General features: G+C 42.8%; 1 protein-coding gene across 3 annotated transcripts in view; it reads right to left on the minus strand.

Moving 5' to 3' along the window:
* LOC115103150 (ephrin type-B receptor 1-like) overlaps nt 1–18,537 on the minus strand; it is a 383,081-nt gene that overhangs the window by 172,426 nt on the left and 192,118 nt on the right. For all 3 annotated transcript variants that reach the window (XR_010460228.1, XR_010460227.1, XM_065005794.1), the window contains exon 3: nt 17,496–18,177. Coding sequence is in view for 1 of the 3 variants with exons in the window: in XM_065005794.1 (XP_064861866.1) it covers nt 17,496–18,177 (682 nt within the window). In the remaining 2 variants the exon portion in view is untranslated. The remainder of the gene's footprint in view (nt 1–17,495; nt 18,178–18,537) is intronic.

Consider the following 18,537-nt stretch of genomic DNA (forward strand, 5'->3'; position numbering starts at 1 on the left):
GGCCATTTTCATGTTATCCAGAGATTTGGTGACTGTAACAGTGCTGCTGGCAACAATTGAATTACGCTTTGTTGCCGACGTTTACTGACACTGGACATATTCAACGGTTGTTGAGCGTAAACAAATTGAGCAGTTATTCTGCACTCTGGCACACTAAGACGAGAGTATTTTGTTAACCTGTTGCTTCTACCCTCTACTTTTTTGAACATTCTGTTAAAAATCGCGCAACATTTCAGCGCCCTGCTACTCATGCCAGGAATATAGTATATGCATTTGCTTAGTCTGTGTGGATAGAAAACACTCAGACGTTTATAAAACTGGTTAAATCACTGCTGTGGCTTTACCAGAACGGCATTTACATCGAAAAGCACAGGAAAAACTGATCACTGAAAATGGGAAAATATATCCATGCGCTACTTGAACCCATTGATAAAGGTGAACCACAATTAATTGACTGAGGTTGCAGTACCTACAGCTTCCACACGGTGTCTAGAGTCTTGTCATTTCCCTTCGAGTTTTTTCTTGGTCAAACACATGCAGGGCACCGTATTTCCTCAGGTCTAGGACCGGATATTTTCGTTGAGTTTCTAGCCGGACATTTTTCCAGACGGACAGCTAATGATCTTTACATCGCCTCCTGATGAATTTTATCGCTTATTAATGTGTACTAATACCTAAAGTTGCATTACAAACGTATTTCGAAGTGTTTTGTGAAAGTTTATCGTCGACTTTTTGAATTTAAAAAAATGACGTTACGTTTTGAAATGATGTTTTTTTCGTTTATCACACAGTCTACATATAACGATATCTAGGCTTTATATGGACCAATTTAATCGAAATAAAGACCCAATAGTGTTTATGGGACATCTAGGAGTGCCAACAAAGAAGATGGTGAAAGGTAATGAATGTTTTCTATTTTATTGTGCGGTTTGTGTAACGCCGAAATGCTAATTATTTTGTTTACGTCCCCTGCAGGTCTTTTGGGGTGTTACATGCTATCAGATAATAGCTTCTCATGCTTTCGCCGAAAAGCATTTTAAAAATCTGACTTGTTGCCTGGATTCACAACGAGTGTAGCTTTAATTCGATACCCTGCATGTGTATTTTAATGAACGTTTGAGTTTTAACTAATACTATTAGCATTTAGCGTAGCGCATTTGCATTTCCAGAGCTCTAGTTGGGACGCAAGCGTCCCGAGTAGAAGCAAGAGGTTAAGAAATGTAGCTAGATAGCTACCTAGGTAAACAATGAATCCCAAAGCATGACGTAAAGCTAGTTAGTGAGCCAGCCAGCTAACAGAACACTCAAATGAAATGAAAATACTTTGTCAAAGTGGAGTCTTTTGTTAAGAGCTAGCTAGCTAGCTAAACCATGGACAAAAATCATAACTCATAACTCATGTTACTACCCTGCATGAATCTGGAGGTAGCTAACCAACCAGTTTATATGGTTATAACAAGTCAAGCAAATGTGTCTGAGATACGAAGAATAAGATCATACACATAATGTTAGCTAGTGACCCAGCCAGCAGTACACTTGAAATTAAATCACTTTGTCAAAATTAGAAACGTGTAATATCTGAAAATGTAGTTAGCTAGACTATCTTACCAGTACACATCCTGTCTGATGCCATGCACAATGTAATCCAGACTGGTGTTTTCTCCATTTCCTTAGCTATCATACTCGAATTCCACTGATTTCAAAACTCGGTCATCCATAAAGTGGAGAGCATACACAGCGAGCCAGCCAGCTAACGTTAGCTAGCTAACAGTACACTTTAACTTGACGTTAGGTTTATGCAGTTTTACTACACAATAAAAATAAATAAAGCCGCGTTCGACCCGATTACCTAGACATATCGACCAGCTCCAATAGACAGGTGCATGCTATACGGCAGACCAACCAAACTCCTCTCTCGGCATGTCCAGCCCACTCATTATCTCGCCAATCATGGCTAGCGGGAAGGTTGCTCACTTTTTCTGTGGCTAAACCAACTAGGCTTGTAATTTAACAATTTTATTCGTATTTACAGGTGGCATACAAGTTTGATATTAACCTCTTCAACCTATGGGGGCGCTATGTCATTATTGGATAAAAAAACGTGCCCGTTTTAAGCGCAATATTTTGTCACAAAAAGATGCTCGACTATGCATATAATTGGCAGCTTTGGAAAGAAAACACTCTACCGTTTCCAAAACTGCAAAGATATTATCTGTGAGTGCCCCAGAACTGATGCTACAGGCGAAACCAAAATGAAACTTCAAACAGGAAATGAGCAGGATTTTTGACGCTCTGTTTTTCATTGTCTCCTTATATGGCTGTGAAAGCGCCACGAATTAGCCTGCCCTTTCTATCGTTTCTCCAAGTTGTCTGCAGCATTGTGACGTATTTGTAGGCATATCATTGGAAGATTGCCCATAAGAGACTACATTTACCAGGGGTCCGCCTGGTGTCCTTTGTTGAAATTGTTGCGTAATCTCCAAGCTGCTCGCATTCATCCATGTGATTGAGACAGAGAGGAGACTTCCAGAAATGATATATCATGAAGAGATATGTGAAAAACACCTTGAGGATTGATTCTAAACAACGTTTACCATGTTTCAGTCGATATTATGGAGTTAATGTGGAAGAAAGTTTGGCATTTGGATGAATGAATTTTCGTTTTTTTTTGGTAGCCAAACATGACGCAGAAAACGGACCGATTTCTCCTGAACAAATAATCTTTCAGGAAAAACTGAACATTTGCTATCTAACTGAGTCTCCTCATTGAAAACATCCGAAGTTCTTCAAAGGTAAATTATTTTATTTGAATGGTTTTCTGTTTTTTGTGAAAATGTTGCCTGCTGAATGCTAACGCTAAATGCTAACGCTAAATGCTAACGCTAGCTATCAATACTGTTACACAAATGCTTGTTCTGCTATGGTTGAGAAGCATATTTTTGAAAATCTGAGATGACAGTGTTGTTAACAAAAGGCTAAGCTTGAGAGCTAGCATATTGATTTAATTTAATTTGCGATTTTCATGAATAGTTGACGTTGTGTTATGCTAATGAGCTTGCTGATAGATTTACACAATCCTGGATACATTTTTTTTTCTTAGCTAAACGTGACGCACAAAATGGAGCGATTTCTCCTAAACAAATAATCTTTCAGGAAAAACTGAACATTTGCTATCTAACTGAGTCTCCTCATTGAAAACATCAGAAGTTCTTCAAAGGTAAATTATTTTATTTGAATGGTTTTCTGTTTTTTGTGAAAATGTTGCCTGCTGAATGCTAACGCTAAATGCTATGCTAACGCTAAATGCTGTTACACAAATGCTTGTTTTGCTATGGTTGAGAAGCATATTTTTGAAAATCTGAGATGACAGTGTTGTTAACAAAAGGCTAAGCTTGAGAGCTAGCATATTTATTTCATTTCATTTGCGATTTTCATGAATAGTTAACGTTGCGTTATGGTAATGAGCTTGAGGCTGTATTCACAATCCCGGATCCGGGATGGCTCGACGCAAGAAGTTAAGGCACATGAAAGTTCATATGTTCGAGAAGGCATTCCTGCAACAAAAAAACGTTCAAACAGCTCTCCTGTGATGTCGTGACTTGCGACATACGCCTAGTTTCCTGAATTGGGCTTTTTTGCCTTTGTGCAGATTGCCATGTCTCATTTTTATTAATTGAAAATGATACTTTTTTCAAAGTATCTCTTTTTCAAACAAGCATTGCAGAGCTGGCTACAATTTCAATTTCATCCCCCTGAAAAGATAGAACAAATATTACAACAAATATTATGGCTGAACTCAAATGTGCTGGTTGATAAAATATGTGTATTTATGGGAACGATGCTTGAAAAGGGTATTTTGTTCTTAAATTATATTGTAATTTGGAATGGTAGAGTTCATGGAGTTATCAGAATTGTACGGGAAGGTCTGCTCAATCCAAGAGTACAACCAATTGATTACAGCATTACCCCAAAAATGGAGGAGGCAGGTAGCAGCGGGAGGAGGTAGGGAACTGGATGACTGGTGTCATTGGATGACTGGTATGATGTAGTTGTTGGATGACTGCTGTGGTGTAGTTGTTGGATGACTGCTGTGGTGTAGTTGTTAGATGACTGCTGTGGTGTAGTTGTTGGATGACTGCTATGGTGTAGTTGTTAGATGACTGCTGTGGTGTAGTTGTTGGATGACTGCTGTGGTGTAGTTGTTGGATGACTGCTGTGGTGTAGTTGTTAGTTGACTGCTGTGGTGTAGTTGTTAGATGACTGCTGTGGTGTAGTTGTTAGATGACTGCTGTGGTGTAGTTGTTGGATGACTGCTGTGGTGTAGTTGTTGGATGACTGCTGTGGTGTAGTTGTTGGATGACTGCTGTGGTGTAGTTGTTAGATGACTGCTGTGGTGTAGTTGTTAGATGACTGCTGTCGTGTAGTTGTTAGATGACTGCTGTGGTGTAGTTGTTGGATGACTGCTGTGGTGTAGTTGTTGGATGACTGCTGTGGTGTAGTTGTTGGATGACTGCTGTGGTGTAGTTGTTGGATGACTGCTGTGGTGTAGTTGTTGGATGACTGCTGTGGTGTAGTTGTTGGATGACTGCTGTGGTGTAGTTGTTGGATGACTGCTGTGGTGTAGTTGTTGGATGACTGCTGTGGTGTAGTTGTTAGATGACTGCTGTGGTGTAGTTGTTGGATGACTGCTGTGGTGTAGTTGTTGAGCGGCTTCACTGCAAGTATATTATATGTTTCGGATATTCAATAAATAAAAAATAAAACATTTTTAAAAAGTTAGCCAGGTGTGTCTGGGGGTGATTACTGCCATCTATTGTATTTCATGAACATGTGTACATGTCTAGACAATAGTGACCCATCAACTTAGCTAGATGTGGCTGGGGGTGGTTATAGCATTTCCTTAATGTGACCCATCAATTTAGACAAGTGTGTCGGGTAAGCGTCATCTCATAATTATAAAATATTTTTATTTGGACACTTCCTGTTTTTGATATTGCTACTATGTAAGTAACCATTTCACTGTACCGTTTAGACCTTCTGTATCCTGTCCATGTGATCAGTAAACTTAGATTTAATTTGATATAGTGTGTGTTTACCAGTGCCAGTAATGTGAAGAACAACATGACCTGCACCAAAGTTAGATTAAGATAAAGGCCAAGGACTAGATAAAGTTTATTTTTACCTGGAGATTTTCCCTATAGTAGGCTACTACTTGTACCACTTTTAGTCTTGAAATCTTTGGTTGTTTACTAAACTACTTACTGTCTTTAGCATATGGCCTTACATGTAAATGCTTTTAAGAGATGTGTGGAGCAACTTTTATCCAATGTAAAAAAAAAGTACATTTCAAATTCTGCTTCATAAGACCGAATCGAGGAGTTCAGTCACAAATGAACTAGTTTTTAGAAGAGAAATGGACAGGGCTAAATGAGTTGGAGTTGCCTCTAATAGCCTGCCAACACACTGTTAGGGACTTAACTGCCAGCGTGTCTGAACTGCAGTAAACCAGGACCGTATTGGACAAACATCTGATCAAAGTAAATACCTAAAGTATATACCACAAACATCTGACAGAGTAAGAGAGAGAAAAACAATAAGAAATAGTAACAGAGAGCCAGAACCTCAAGCACTCCTCTCCCCTCTTTTCTTCCATCACCTACTGTCCTCTCCTCTTCTATATTCTCCTCTATTTTCCTCTCCTCTCCTGACCTCGCCTCTATTTTCCTGTTCTCTTCTATTCTATCCTCTACTCTACTCTACTCCCCTCTCCCAGGCCCATGACAACAGCCATTATACAGGAATAAGGTAGCCATAATGTATCGGTACTTAGGCCTGAGGAGACACACTCGCTCAATGGGCCGTGAATCTCCCGTCACCAGCGTTAGACGGTCGAACGTTGAATAAAGTTATTTGAATATTTGTAATATTAATGTGCCGATGTGTCAAGAGCCCGCCAGTGCAGAACAAAGGGGGAAAATAAGAGAGGAGCACATCATCTATATCCAGGATTCACAGAAAAGAAAACGACTGGATGGATGGATTGATGGATGGCTGGATGGACAGGTGGATGAACGGATGGATGTCTGGGCAAACAAATTACTAAATGTATTAATGGATAGATAGATACATTGTTATTATCTCTACATTAGCTTGTCTCCATCCAGCTCTTCAACAGAGCCACACTATAAACTGTCAACAGCGTCAGATTAGCCAGCTGTCCAGCCTGCATTTTCAATACAGACAACATCACCCCCAACAAATTTTTAAGATGGCGCCGGAGGAGATGGCTGCTGTTTTATGAGCTCTTAACCAATCATGCTATTTTGTTAGTTTTTCTTTTACATTGTTTGTTCCTTATTTTGTACATAATGTTGCCGCTACCATCTTTCATGACTGAAAAGAGCTTATGGACATCAGATCAGCGATTACTCACCTTGAAGTGTACAAATAATTTCTCTTTAATGAGAAAGATTTACACCAGACACCCGAACAGGCCCTCATCCCTGTCATTCGCAGGAGAAGGAGACGGAGGTATTGCGGAAGGAGATCGGGGTGCCATGTGAGGATCCAGCGACGAGTGGCTAATCTGCCTCTGCCATCGGTACTATTGGCCAACGTACAATCGCTGGCCAATAAAGTGGATGAACTACAAGCACGTATATCCTATCAACGGTACATTAAAAACTGACTAATCTTATGTTTCACAGAGTCGTGGCTGAACGACGACATGAATAACAAACAGCTGGTTATACACTGTATCGGTGTCACGGCTGATGAAAGGAGCGGACCAAGGTGCAGCGTGGTGAGCGTACATGTTCTTTAATTAAGAAAAAGACGCCAAACAAAACAATACACACTACAAAACAAAACTGTGAAGCTTAAGGCTAAGTGCCATAAAGAAAGTCAACTTCCCAACAAGACAGGTGGGAAAAAAGGCACCTAAGTATGGTTCCCAATCAGAGACAACGATAGACAGCTGTCCTTGATTGAGAACCATACCAAAACATAGAGATAGAAAATCATAGAAACACAACACATAGAAATGCCCACCCCACATCACGCCCTGACCAAACCAAAATAGAGACAAAAAAAGGATCTCCAAGTCAGGGCGTGACAATCGGCAGGATAGATCAGCAGCCTCTGATAAGACAAGGGGTGGCGATCAATGGATATTTGTAAACAACAGCTGGCGCATGATATCTAAGCAAGTCTTGAGGTTTTGCTCGCCTGAGGTAGAGTATCTCATGATAAGCTGTAGACCACACTATCTACCTAGAGAGATCTCATATATATTCTTCATAGCTGTCTGTTTACCACTACAAACCGATGCTGGCACTAAGACCGCACTCAATGAGCTGTATACGGAAAATGCTCATCCAGAGGCGGCGCTCCTAATGGCTGGGGACTTCAATACAGGGAAAGTTAAATCAGTTGAACGTAATTTCTATCAGCATATTTAATGTGCAACCAAAGGGAAAATAACTCTAGACCACATTTACTCCACACATAGAGACGCGTAACAAAGCTCTTCCTCACCCTCCATTTGGCAAATCCTCCTGATTCCAGCTTGCAAGCACAAATTAAAGCAGGAAGCACCAGTGACTCGGTCAATAAAACAAGTGTTCAGATGAAGCAGACGCTAAGCTACAGGACTGTTTTTCTAGCACAGACTGGAACATGTTCCGGGATTCTTCCGATGGCATTGAGGAGTACACCATATCAGTCACTGGCTTCATCAATAAGTGCATCGATGACTGTGTCCACACAGTGACTGTACGTACATACCCCAACCAAATGCCATAGATTACAGGCAACATCCGCACTGAGCAAAAGGGTTAAAAATTGTCAAAGACTCCAGCCACCCTAGTCATAGACTGTTCTCTCTGCTACCGCACGGAAAGCGGTCCTGCGCCAAAGTTAGGTTCAAGAGGGTCCTAAACAGCTTTTATCCCAAAGCCATAAGACTCCTGAACATCTAATCAAATGGCTACCAATACTATTGTTATTGTTCTGCTGCTCTTTCGTTAGCTGTTACTTTTATTTATTATTTTTTAAGTATTTTTCTTAAAACTGCATTGCAGGTTAAGGGCTTGTAAGAAAGCATTTCACTGTAAGTATACCTGTTGTATTCAGAGCATGTGACAAATACAATTTGATTTGATCCCCCAACCCTCACTGTCTTTCCATCCCTGCCCATTCCAGCCCCAATTCCCCTGGGGTGCCCAGCCTCAGCAAAGCGTTCTCCTGGCATCCGCCAAACCCAGATTTGTCCGTTGGACTGCCAGATGGTGAAGCGTGATTCATCACTCCAGAGAACAAGTTTTCACTGCTCCAGAGTCCAATGCCGGCGAGCTTTACACAACTCCATCCGACGCTTGGCATTGCGCATGGTGACCTTAAGCTTGTGTGCTGCTGTTCAGCTATGGAAACCCATTTCATGAAGCTCCCGACAAACAGTTATTGTGCTGACGTTGCTTCCAGAGGCAGTTTGTAACTTGGTAGTGAGTGTTGCAACCGAGGACACATTTTTACGTGCTGCGCACTTCAGCACTCTGCGGTCCTGTTCTGTGAGCTTGTGTGGCCTACCACTTCACAGCTGAGTCGTTGTTGCTCCTAGATGTTTTCACTTCATTTGACAGACTGACTTGTTGGAAAGGTGGCATCCTATTACGGTGCCACGTTGAAAGTCACTGAGCTCTTCAGTAAGGCCATTCTACCGCCAGTGTTTGTCTATGGAGATTGCATGGCTGTGTGCTCGATTTTATACACCTGTCTAATCAAATCAAACTTTATTTGTCACATGCGCCCAATACAAAGTGTAGACCTTACCATGAAATGTTTACTGACAAGCCCTTAACAAACAGTGCAGTTCAGGAAGAGTTAAGAAAATATTTACCAAATAAACTAAAGTTTATTATTATTATATATATACAGTTGGGGAAAAAAGTATTTAGTCAGCCACCAATTGTGCAAGTTCTCCCACTTAAAAAGATGAGAGAAGCATGTAATTTTCATCATAGGTACACTTCAACTATGACAGACAAAATGAGAAGAAAAAAATCCAGAAAATCACATTGTAGGATTTTTAATGAATTTATTTGCAAAATAAGTATTTGGTCAATAACAAAAGTTTATCTCAATACTTTGTTATATACCCTTTGTTGGCAATGACAGATGTTTTCTGTAAGTCTTCACAAGATTTTCACACACTGTTGCTGGTATTTTGGCCCATTCCTCCATGCAGATCTCCTCTAGAGCAGTGATGTTTTGGGGCTGTTGCTGGGCAACACGGACTTTCAACTCCCTCCAAAGATTTTCTATGGGGTTGAGATCTGGAGACTGGCTAGGCCACTCCAGGATCTTGAAATGCTTCTTACGAAGCCACTCCTTCGTTGCCCGGGTGGTGTATTTGGAATCATTGTCATGCTGAAAGACCCATCCACGTTTCATCTTCAATGCCCTTGCTAATGGAAGGAGGTTTTCACTCAAAATCTCAAGATACAAGGCCCCATTCATTCTTTCCTTTACACAGATCAGTCGTCCTGGTCCCTTTAGAGAAAAAACAGCCCCAAAGCATGATGTTTCCACCCCCATGCTTCACAGTAGGTATGGTGTTCTTTGGATGCAACTCAGCATTCTTTGTCCTCCAAACACAACGAGTTGAGTTTTTACCAAAAATTTATATTTTGGTTTCATCTGACCATGTGACATTCTCCCAATCTTCTTCTGGATCATCCAAATGCTCTCTAGCAAACTTCAGACGGGCCTGGACATGTACTGGCTTAAGCAGGGGGACACGTCTGGCACTGCAGGATTTGAGTCCCTGGCGGCGTAGTGTGTTACTGATGGTAGGCTTTGTTACTTTGGTCCCAGCTCTCTGCAGGTCATTCACTAGGTCCCCCCATGTGGTTCTGAGATTTTTGCCCACCGTTCTTGTGATCATTTTGACCCCACGGGGTGAGATCTTGCGTGGAGCCCCAGATCGAGGGAGATTATCAGTGGTCTTGTATGTCTTCCATTTCCTAATAATTGCTCCCACAGTTGATTTCTTCAATCCAAGCTGCTTACCTATTGCAGATTCAGTCTTCCCAGCCTGGTGCAGGTCTACAATTTTGTTTCTGGTGTCCTTAGGAAATAGGCTGGCTACAGCAGGGTACATGCACCAGGCTGGCTACATACATGCTGGTTATAGCAGGGTACATGCAACAGGCTGGCTACATACATGCTGGTTACATCTAGGCTGGCTACAGCAGGGTACATACTGTACAGCAGGCTGGTTACATACAGGGTGGTTACTGCAGGGTACATACAGCATGCTGGTTACATACATGCTGGTTACATCTAGGCTGGCTACAGCAGGGTACATACAGCAGGCTGGCTACATACAGGTGGGTTACATACATGCTGGTTACATCTAGGCTGGCTACAGCAGGGTACATGCACCAGGCTGGCTACATACAGGCTGGTTACAGCAGGGTACATACACCAGGCTGGCTACAGCAGGGTACATACTACAGGCTGGCTACAGCAGGGTAAATACACCAGGCTGGTTACATACAGGCTGGCTACAGCAGGGTACATGCACCAGGCTGGTTACATACAGGCTGGTTACTGCAGGATACATACACCAGGCTGATTACATACAGGCAGGTTACAGCAGGGTACATGCACCAGGCTGGCTACATACAGGCTGATTACAGCAGGGTACATACACCAGGCTGGCTACATACAGGCTGGTTACTGCAGGATACATACACCAGGCTGATTACATACAGGCTGGTTACAGCAGGGTACATACACCAGGCTGGGTACATAACGGCTGGTTACAGCAGGGTACATACAGCAGGGTACATACACCAGGCTGGTTACAGCAGGGTGCATACACCAGGCTGGTTACATACAGGCTGGTTACAGCAGGGTACATACACCAGGCTGGTTACATACAGGCTGGTTACAGCAGGGTACATGCACCAGGCTGGCTACATATAGGCTGGTTACAGCGGGGTACATACACCAGGCTGGTTACAAACAGGCTGGTTACATAGAGGCTGGTTACAGCAGGGTACATACACCAGGCTGGTTACATACAGGCTGGTTACAGCAGGGTACATGCACCAGGCTGGCTACATATAGGCTGGTTACAGCAGGGTACATGCACCAGGCTGGTTACATACAGGCTGGTTACAGCAGGGTACATGCACCAGGCTGGTTACATACAGGCTGGTTACAGCAGGGTACATACACCAGGCTGGTTACATACAGGCTGGTTACAGCAGGGTACATGCACCAGGCTGGCTACATACAGGCTGGTTACAGCAGGGTACATACACCAGGCTGGTTACATACAGGCTGGTTACAGCGGGGTACATACACCAGGCTGGCTAGATACAGGAAGGTTACAGCAGGGTACATACACCAGGCTGGTTACATACAGGCTGGTTACAGCGGGGTACATACACCAGGCTGGCTAGATACAGGCCGGTTACAGCAGGGTACATACACCAGGCTGGTTACATACAGGCTGGTTACAGCAGGGTACATACACCAGGCTGGTTACATACAGGCTGGTTACAGCGGGGTACATACACCAGGCTGGCTAGAGACAGGCTGGTTACAGCAGGGTACATACAGCAGGCTGGCTACATCCAGAATGGTATGAGTCCTAAGTCTGCTGCTTACCTATTGCAGATTCAGTCTTCCCAGCCTAGTGCAGGTCTACAATTTTGTTTCTGGTGTCCTTTGACAGCTCTTTGGTCTTGGCCATAGTGAAGTTTGGAGTGTGACTGTTTGAGGTTGTGGACAGGTGTCTTTTTATACTGATAATTAGTTCAAACAGGTGCCAGGTAACGAGTGGAGGACAGAGGAGCCTCTCCAAGAAGAAGTTACAGGTCTGTGAGAGCCAGAAATCTTGCTTGTTTGTAGGTGACCAAATACTTATTTTCCACCATAATTTACAAATAAATTCATTAAAAATCCTACAATGTGATTTTCTGGATATTTTTTTTTTAATTTTGTCTGTCATAGTTGAAGTGTACCTATGATGAAAATTACAGGCCTCTCTCATCTTTTTAAGCGGGAGAACTTGCACAATTGGTGGCTGACTAAGAGGTTAAGTGGGAGAACTTTCACATTTGTTGGCTGATTAAATACTTTTTTGCCCCACTGTACATAGCAGTGTGTACCTACCTCATCCCCATATTTGTTTTTGTTTTTCTGCTCTTTTGCACACCAGTATTTCTACTTGCACATCCTCATCTGCACCTCAGCCACGCTCAAGGTCCTAAATGATATCTTAACCGCTATCGATAAGAAACATTACTATGCAGCCGTACTCATTGATTTGGCCAAGGCTTTCGACTCTGTCAATCACCACATCCTCATCGGTAGACTCGACAGCCTTGGTTTCTCAAATGATTGCCTCGCCTGGTTCACCAACTACTTCTCTGATAGAGTTCAGTGTGTCAAATCGGAGAGTCTGCTGTCCGGACCTCTGGCAGTCTCTATGGGGGTGACACAGGGTTCAATTCTTGGACCGACTCTCTTCTCTGTATACATCAATGAGGTTGCTCTTGCTGCTGGTGAGTCTCTGATCCACCTCTACGCAGACGACACCATTCTGTATACTTCTGGCCCTTCTTTGGACACTGTGTTAACAACCCTCCAGGCAAGCTTCAATGCCATACAACTCTCCTTCCGTGGCCTCCAATTGCTCTTAAATACAAGTAAAACTAAATGCACGCTCTTCAACCGATCGCTACCTGCACCTGCCCGCCTGTCCAACATCACTACTCTGGACGGCTCTGACTTAGAATACGTGGACAACTACAAATACTTAGGTGTCTGGTTAGACTGTAAACTCTCCTTCCAGACCCATATCAAACATCTCCAATCCAAAGTTAAATCTAGAATTGGCTTCCTATTTCGCAACAAAGCATCCTTCACTCATGCTGCCAAACATACCCTTGTAAAACTGACCATCCTACCAATCCTCGACTTTGGCGATGTCATTTACAAAATAGCCTCCAATACCCCTACTCAACAAATTGGATGCAGTCTATCACAGTGCAATCCGTTTTGTCACCAAAGCCCCATATACTACCCACCATTGCGACCTGTACGCTCTCGTTGGCTGGCCCTCGCTTCATACTCGTCGCCAAACCCACTGGCTCCATGTCATCTACAAGACCCTGCTAGGTAAAGTCCCCCCTTATCTCAGCTCGCTGGTCACCATAGCATCTCCCACCTGTAGCACACGCTCCAGCAGGTATATCTCTCTAGTCACCCCCAAAACCAATTCTTTCTTTGGCCGCCTCTCCTTCCAGTTCTCTGCTGCCAATGACTGGAACAAACTACAAAAATCTCTGAAACTGGAAACACTTATCTCCCTCACTAGCTTTAAGCACCAACTGTCAGAGCAGCTCACAGATTACTGCACCTGTACATAGTTTAGCCCAAACAACTACCTCTTTCCCTACTGTATTTCATTTATTTATTTATTTTGCTCCTTTGTACCCCATTATTTTTATTTCTACTTTGCACATTCTTCCATTGCAAATCTACCATTCCAGTGTTTTACTTGCTATATTGTATTTACTTTGCCACCATGGCCTTTTTTTGCCTTTACCTCCCTTCTCACCTAATTTGCTCACATCGTATATAGACTTGTTTATACTGTATTATTGACTGTATGTTTGTTTTACTCCATGTGTAACTCTGTGTCGTTGTATGTGTCGAACTGCTTTGCTTTATCTTGGCCAGGTCACAGTTGTAAAGGAGAACTTGTTCTCAACTGGCCTACCTGGTTAAATAAAGATGAAATCAAAAAATATATAAACATATGAAGACACACGCACACTCGCACACACAATGTTATATATGTAAACACACACACATTCCACTCCACTTTCCACAGCAAAACACACCTCTCACTATAGACTAGCTTCCATCTCAGATTGCCCATTCTGCATTCAGCATATACACTACCTCGCTCTCTCAGCCCTCTTCTCCCTCCCTGCCTTTACAGTGCTTCCCTCAATGAGGGGAATTATTTCAGCTTGCCCTCATTTTCTTCTTGTTCCGTTTTCCTCATCTCTAATGGGCAATTACATCAGGCTCCACGCGGAGGCCATCTTGTTTCACTGACCTCTAATTGATTGGCTGTCCAAACTGCTCGGCTTCTATAAGCACTTTAAGGTTACATTTCCCTGTTTAAATAATGGATTACAAGGTCCATGAAAGAAGATTGTGTGGAAAATAAAAGGCAGGGATTGCTTCTCGTTTGAGTCGTTTCAAAGACGTACAAGCCTCTATTTTAACCTCAGAGACTGAGTTATTAGGGGAGATGGAGAGTGCTCAGAGCGCTTAGACTACTCCAGACTAACCTACAGTCACGACATCTCTGTGTGTGTGCGTGTGTGTGTGTACCACTTCTGCTCGCACTATGTTCAAAGCATGGTTTTAGCAGCGCTATCTGTCTGCAGATGAATATCAGTATGGCCAACAGACAGCGTGTCTGCGTATCTCTCCCTCTCTGTGTGTGTGTGTGTGTGTGTGTGTGTGTGTGTGTGTGTGTGTGTGGGGGGGGTGCTAATGTCAGTGTAGAACCAGCTTCACGCAGTGCCCCTGAACACTCTCCTCCTATAATTAACACTCATACTGTGTAGTATCCTTCCTCTTCTCTCCTGGGTCCTGTTTTTCATACCTCCCACAGTTTGTGCTTTTACATCACAAAGAGAGAGCAGAGAGGGAGACAGAAAGAGAGAAGAAAGAAAGTGGGAGAGAGAGAGAGAAGAAAGAAAGTGGGAGAGAGAGAAGAGAGAGGGAGAGAGAGAGAGAAAGAGAGAGAGTGATGTTGAGAGACAGTTCGGCAGGAAGTCCCACTTAGAAGGAGGAAGTCAGAGAATGTGGGAATTAGCGGTAGCCAACACGTGTGTGTGTGTGTGTGTGTGTGTGTGTGTGTGTGTGTGTGTGTGTGTGTGTGTGTGTGTGTGTGTGCGAGCGTGTGTGCGAGGGTGTGTGAAGAAACCACCTACAAACAACCAGAGCAACATACCTCCACCAAAAACAACGCAGCACCTACGCTCCAATTACTCTTGGATTGGAGGTAAATACAGTAGAGATATAGCAGCGATACACAGTACAGTATATCTGTCCAAACCAATAGGATTTACTGTGTGGGTAGCTCAATACTAATACAAATGGCCTGTGTTGTTATTCTCAACCATTGCATCTCTGTCTGTTAAGAGAAACTGATAGAGGAGCTTTAAACATCTCTGTTTGTTAAGAGAAACTGATAGAGGAGCTTTAAACATCTCTGTATGTTAAGATAAACTGATAAAGGCGCTTTAAACATCTCTGTTTGTTAAGAGAAACTGATAGAGGAGCTGTAAACATCTCTGTATGTTAATAGAAACTGATAGAAGAGCTTTAAACATCTCTGTCTGTTAAGAGAAACTGATAGAGGAGCTTTAAACATCTCTGTCTGTTAAGAGAATCTGATAGAGGAGCTTTAAACATCTCTGTTTGTTAATTAAGAGAAACTGATAGAGGAGCTTTAATCATCTCTGTGTCTGTATCTCCATCTTTAGATCAAGGCCATATACCATTTATTTTTCATATGGTAATAAAATAGGATATAGCAGAAACATAGACTGAGATGGAAGAGGAAAGAGACGCTGTATAAGGAATGTGGAGATGATGGAGAGATAGAGAAAGATGTGTGTTTGCAGTGTGTGTATTGAACACACTGCTATGCACCCTACTCTTATGTTTATTAAAAGCCATATTCATTCACTGTTGATCTGAACCCTGTTTTTGAATTGTTGTTTTGACAGGCTTCATCATGACTCAGCACTATGTTGTCAGACTAACCCTGTGGGTGGAAGAAGAGCTGTTCTTTTCAGTTTTCAGCTGTTCTATTCAGTGAGTGGAACTGTGTGACTACACAGCCATTCTCAGCACAGTTCATAATCACAGCATCTGTGATTGCATAAGAGGGACCTTGCCTGGGGTTGGATATGATCTAAGGGCAGTTGAAATAGGAGCAAAATAGAAGTTTTCCTTCACCACTGATCTAGGATCAGATTATGCTATCCTGAACCATAACCTTCATTAGTAGTGGAATGCAGACATATCTGATCCAGTATCAGTTGTTAGGAGCAAGTTTTAATGACTCTATGCCCCTCAAAGTCATTGGTTTCCTTGGCCAAGTAGCAGGGAAAAGCAAAGTACAGTAGAACGGAAAACACACAAACACACACACACTGCTTTCATATCTATTTATTGATCGTATCAGATGTGCGTCAATCAATCTTATCTCCGCTCCACACATTCTCACTCACACCTCCAGAGGGACCCAATAAAGCATCGTGCTGGGAGGCTGAGCACACTATATTATCATTAGAGACCTTGAGCACATATTATACTTGGTGTGTGTGTGTGATGGTTTGTTTGTTTGTTTGTGAGAGAGAGAGAGAGAGAGAGAGAGTCATCATAAGAAAAATAAGTTGCCCTAAAGTAGCTCACTTTAAACTACAACTACTATATACTTGTTTTGGGCAACACAGACACATTTCTTCCTCTACCAAGCCTTGCTTTACAAACAGTAGCCTGTAAAATAAAACATGTGGTTTTACATCTTCATAGAATGATACTGTACATCACTCATCATCCCTAGGACAGCAGCCCTCACCTTCTCAGCAGATTAGGAATGAATCATAACGCGCCTCTCTATCATGCTTCTCTGATCAAAGGAGAATTACAGTGCACCACGATCTGCAAAATGCATGAAACACAATCAATACCGTATGCCACACAACGCGGTGTCAAAGAAGAGAACTATGAAATTGGCTATGTGCTGTTACAATAAAGATAATGCTCTGATGTCTTCTTATGTACCTACTGCATCTAAAATAGATCAATTCCCACAGAGCCTGTGTGATTTAATCTACTGCGAGTCTTCAGTCATGTTGAAGCGGTAAAATATGAAAGACAATGATTTATTTACAACTCCCAAGTCTGGGCCTGAGGTTCCACACAAATCTAATTCCCAAACCGGGAACAGCTGGCCGTTCAGAATAAATCCAGTGATATTGATTCCGCAGCAAACCAAATCTGGTCCTTCAAGGTTCCCAGGACTTTTCATTGGGTTGTGGGAATGGGGATGGACATTACAAAAGAAAGACCTTAAAATAAAAACATTTATGAGTTTAGGGCCAGGCATATTTCTCTGGTCATGTGGTCAGGGAGAAATCCTGGCCCTATTTCTGTGTTCACAGTATTTCATTTATACATTTTATTTAGCAGACGCTCTAAATCAGAACAATTTACAGAATAAATTATGGTTAAGTGCCTTGTTCAAGGGCACAATGACCGATTTTTGCAAATAGTCAGCTCTGGGATTGAAACCAACAAACTTTCGGTTACTGGCCGAAAAGCTCATAACCGTCTCATAACCCATTTCAGTTCTTGGGAACATTCCTTTGTTGTTTCCTTACCTCGGCAGACATTCCCGTTATCTGTCTCGAACCCAGCTTTGCAGGTGCAGCTCCCGATAGGAACCATCCACTCCCCATCTCCATTGCAGTACAGCTTTATTGGCACGTCCACCTCCTCCGAATTCGGGATGCAGATCCCTCTAGCGATGACCAGGGAGGTGCTCTCCGCCCCCGTCATGGTCTCTGGGAAGATGGCAAAGTTCTGCACCACACTGGGGCACTTCTTATAAAACACTCTGACCGAGAGTAGCGACATACAAGCACCATAGTCCTGAAAAGCCAGGTAGAACCCATTCTTCGACAGTGGGCCAAAGCTCCGAACCTCTGTGTTGACCTTCATCAATCGTCCACCGAAGTCCACCTGGGAGAAGCTCTCATCGGCCGCGATGGTGTCCACCTTTAGGTAAGGGGCTTCCATCCAGAAGGCAGTTCCTTTGGTGGCGATGACTGAGTCCGTCTCGTAGTAGTAGAGATTGAAGGTCTCCTTACAGGAGCCGGGAACGTTGGGGATGGAGCTGCAGTCACGCACGGTGAAGCGCATCTCCACGTAGATCCTCTGAGCTCCACGTCGGTCGATGAAGGTGGTGAGGAGCCAGTTGTTCTGGCTGGGCTCAAACACGTTGCACACCTGGTAGGTCCGGATGGTGTTGAGGTTCTCGTCGTAGCCGCTCACCTCCTCCCACTGTGAGACAGAGTAGAGACCAGAGACATGGGTATTTGGTTAGAAATATACAGTATCTTGAAATTGTCACAAACACAGTAACCAATAGTGTTTGACACTGCAATGCCAAGAGAGAAGGATAGTATCAGCTCAAATATTTGTTAACAAATTTCTTAATCAATATTTGATATTTAAATTCACAGTTTCCTGCCTTGCAAAAAGTATGAAAAAGTAGTATGAAGTTTACATTGAGCAAGTAAACTCTCAGGGCATTTGAAGTAGCTGACTAGAAATTCACTTTTAATTTAGAAGACAAACTTGTGGCAAAGATATGTCAACTGACTTCCTGAAATGACAGTTCCCTGTCGACCAGTGGTTATA

This window comes from Oncorhynchus nerka, linkage group LG20, assembly GCF_034236695.1.
Source record: "Oncorhynchus nerka isolate Pitt River linkage group LG20, Oner_Uvic_2.0, whole genome shotgun sequence".
Lineage (NCBI taxonomy): Eukaryota > Metazoa > Chordata > Actinopteri > Salmoniformes > Salmonidae > Oncorhynchus > Oncorhynchus nerka.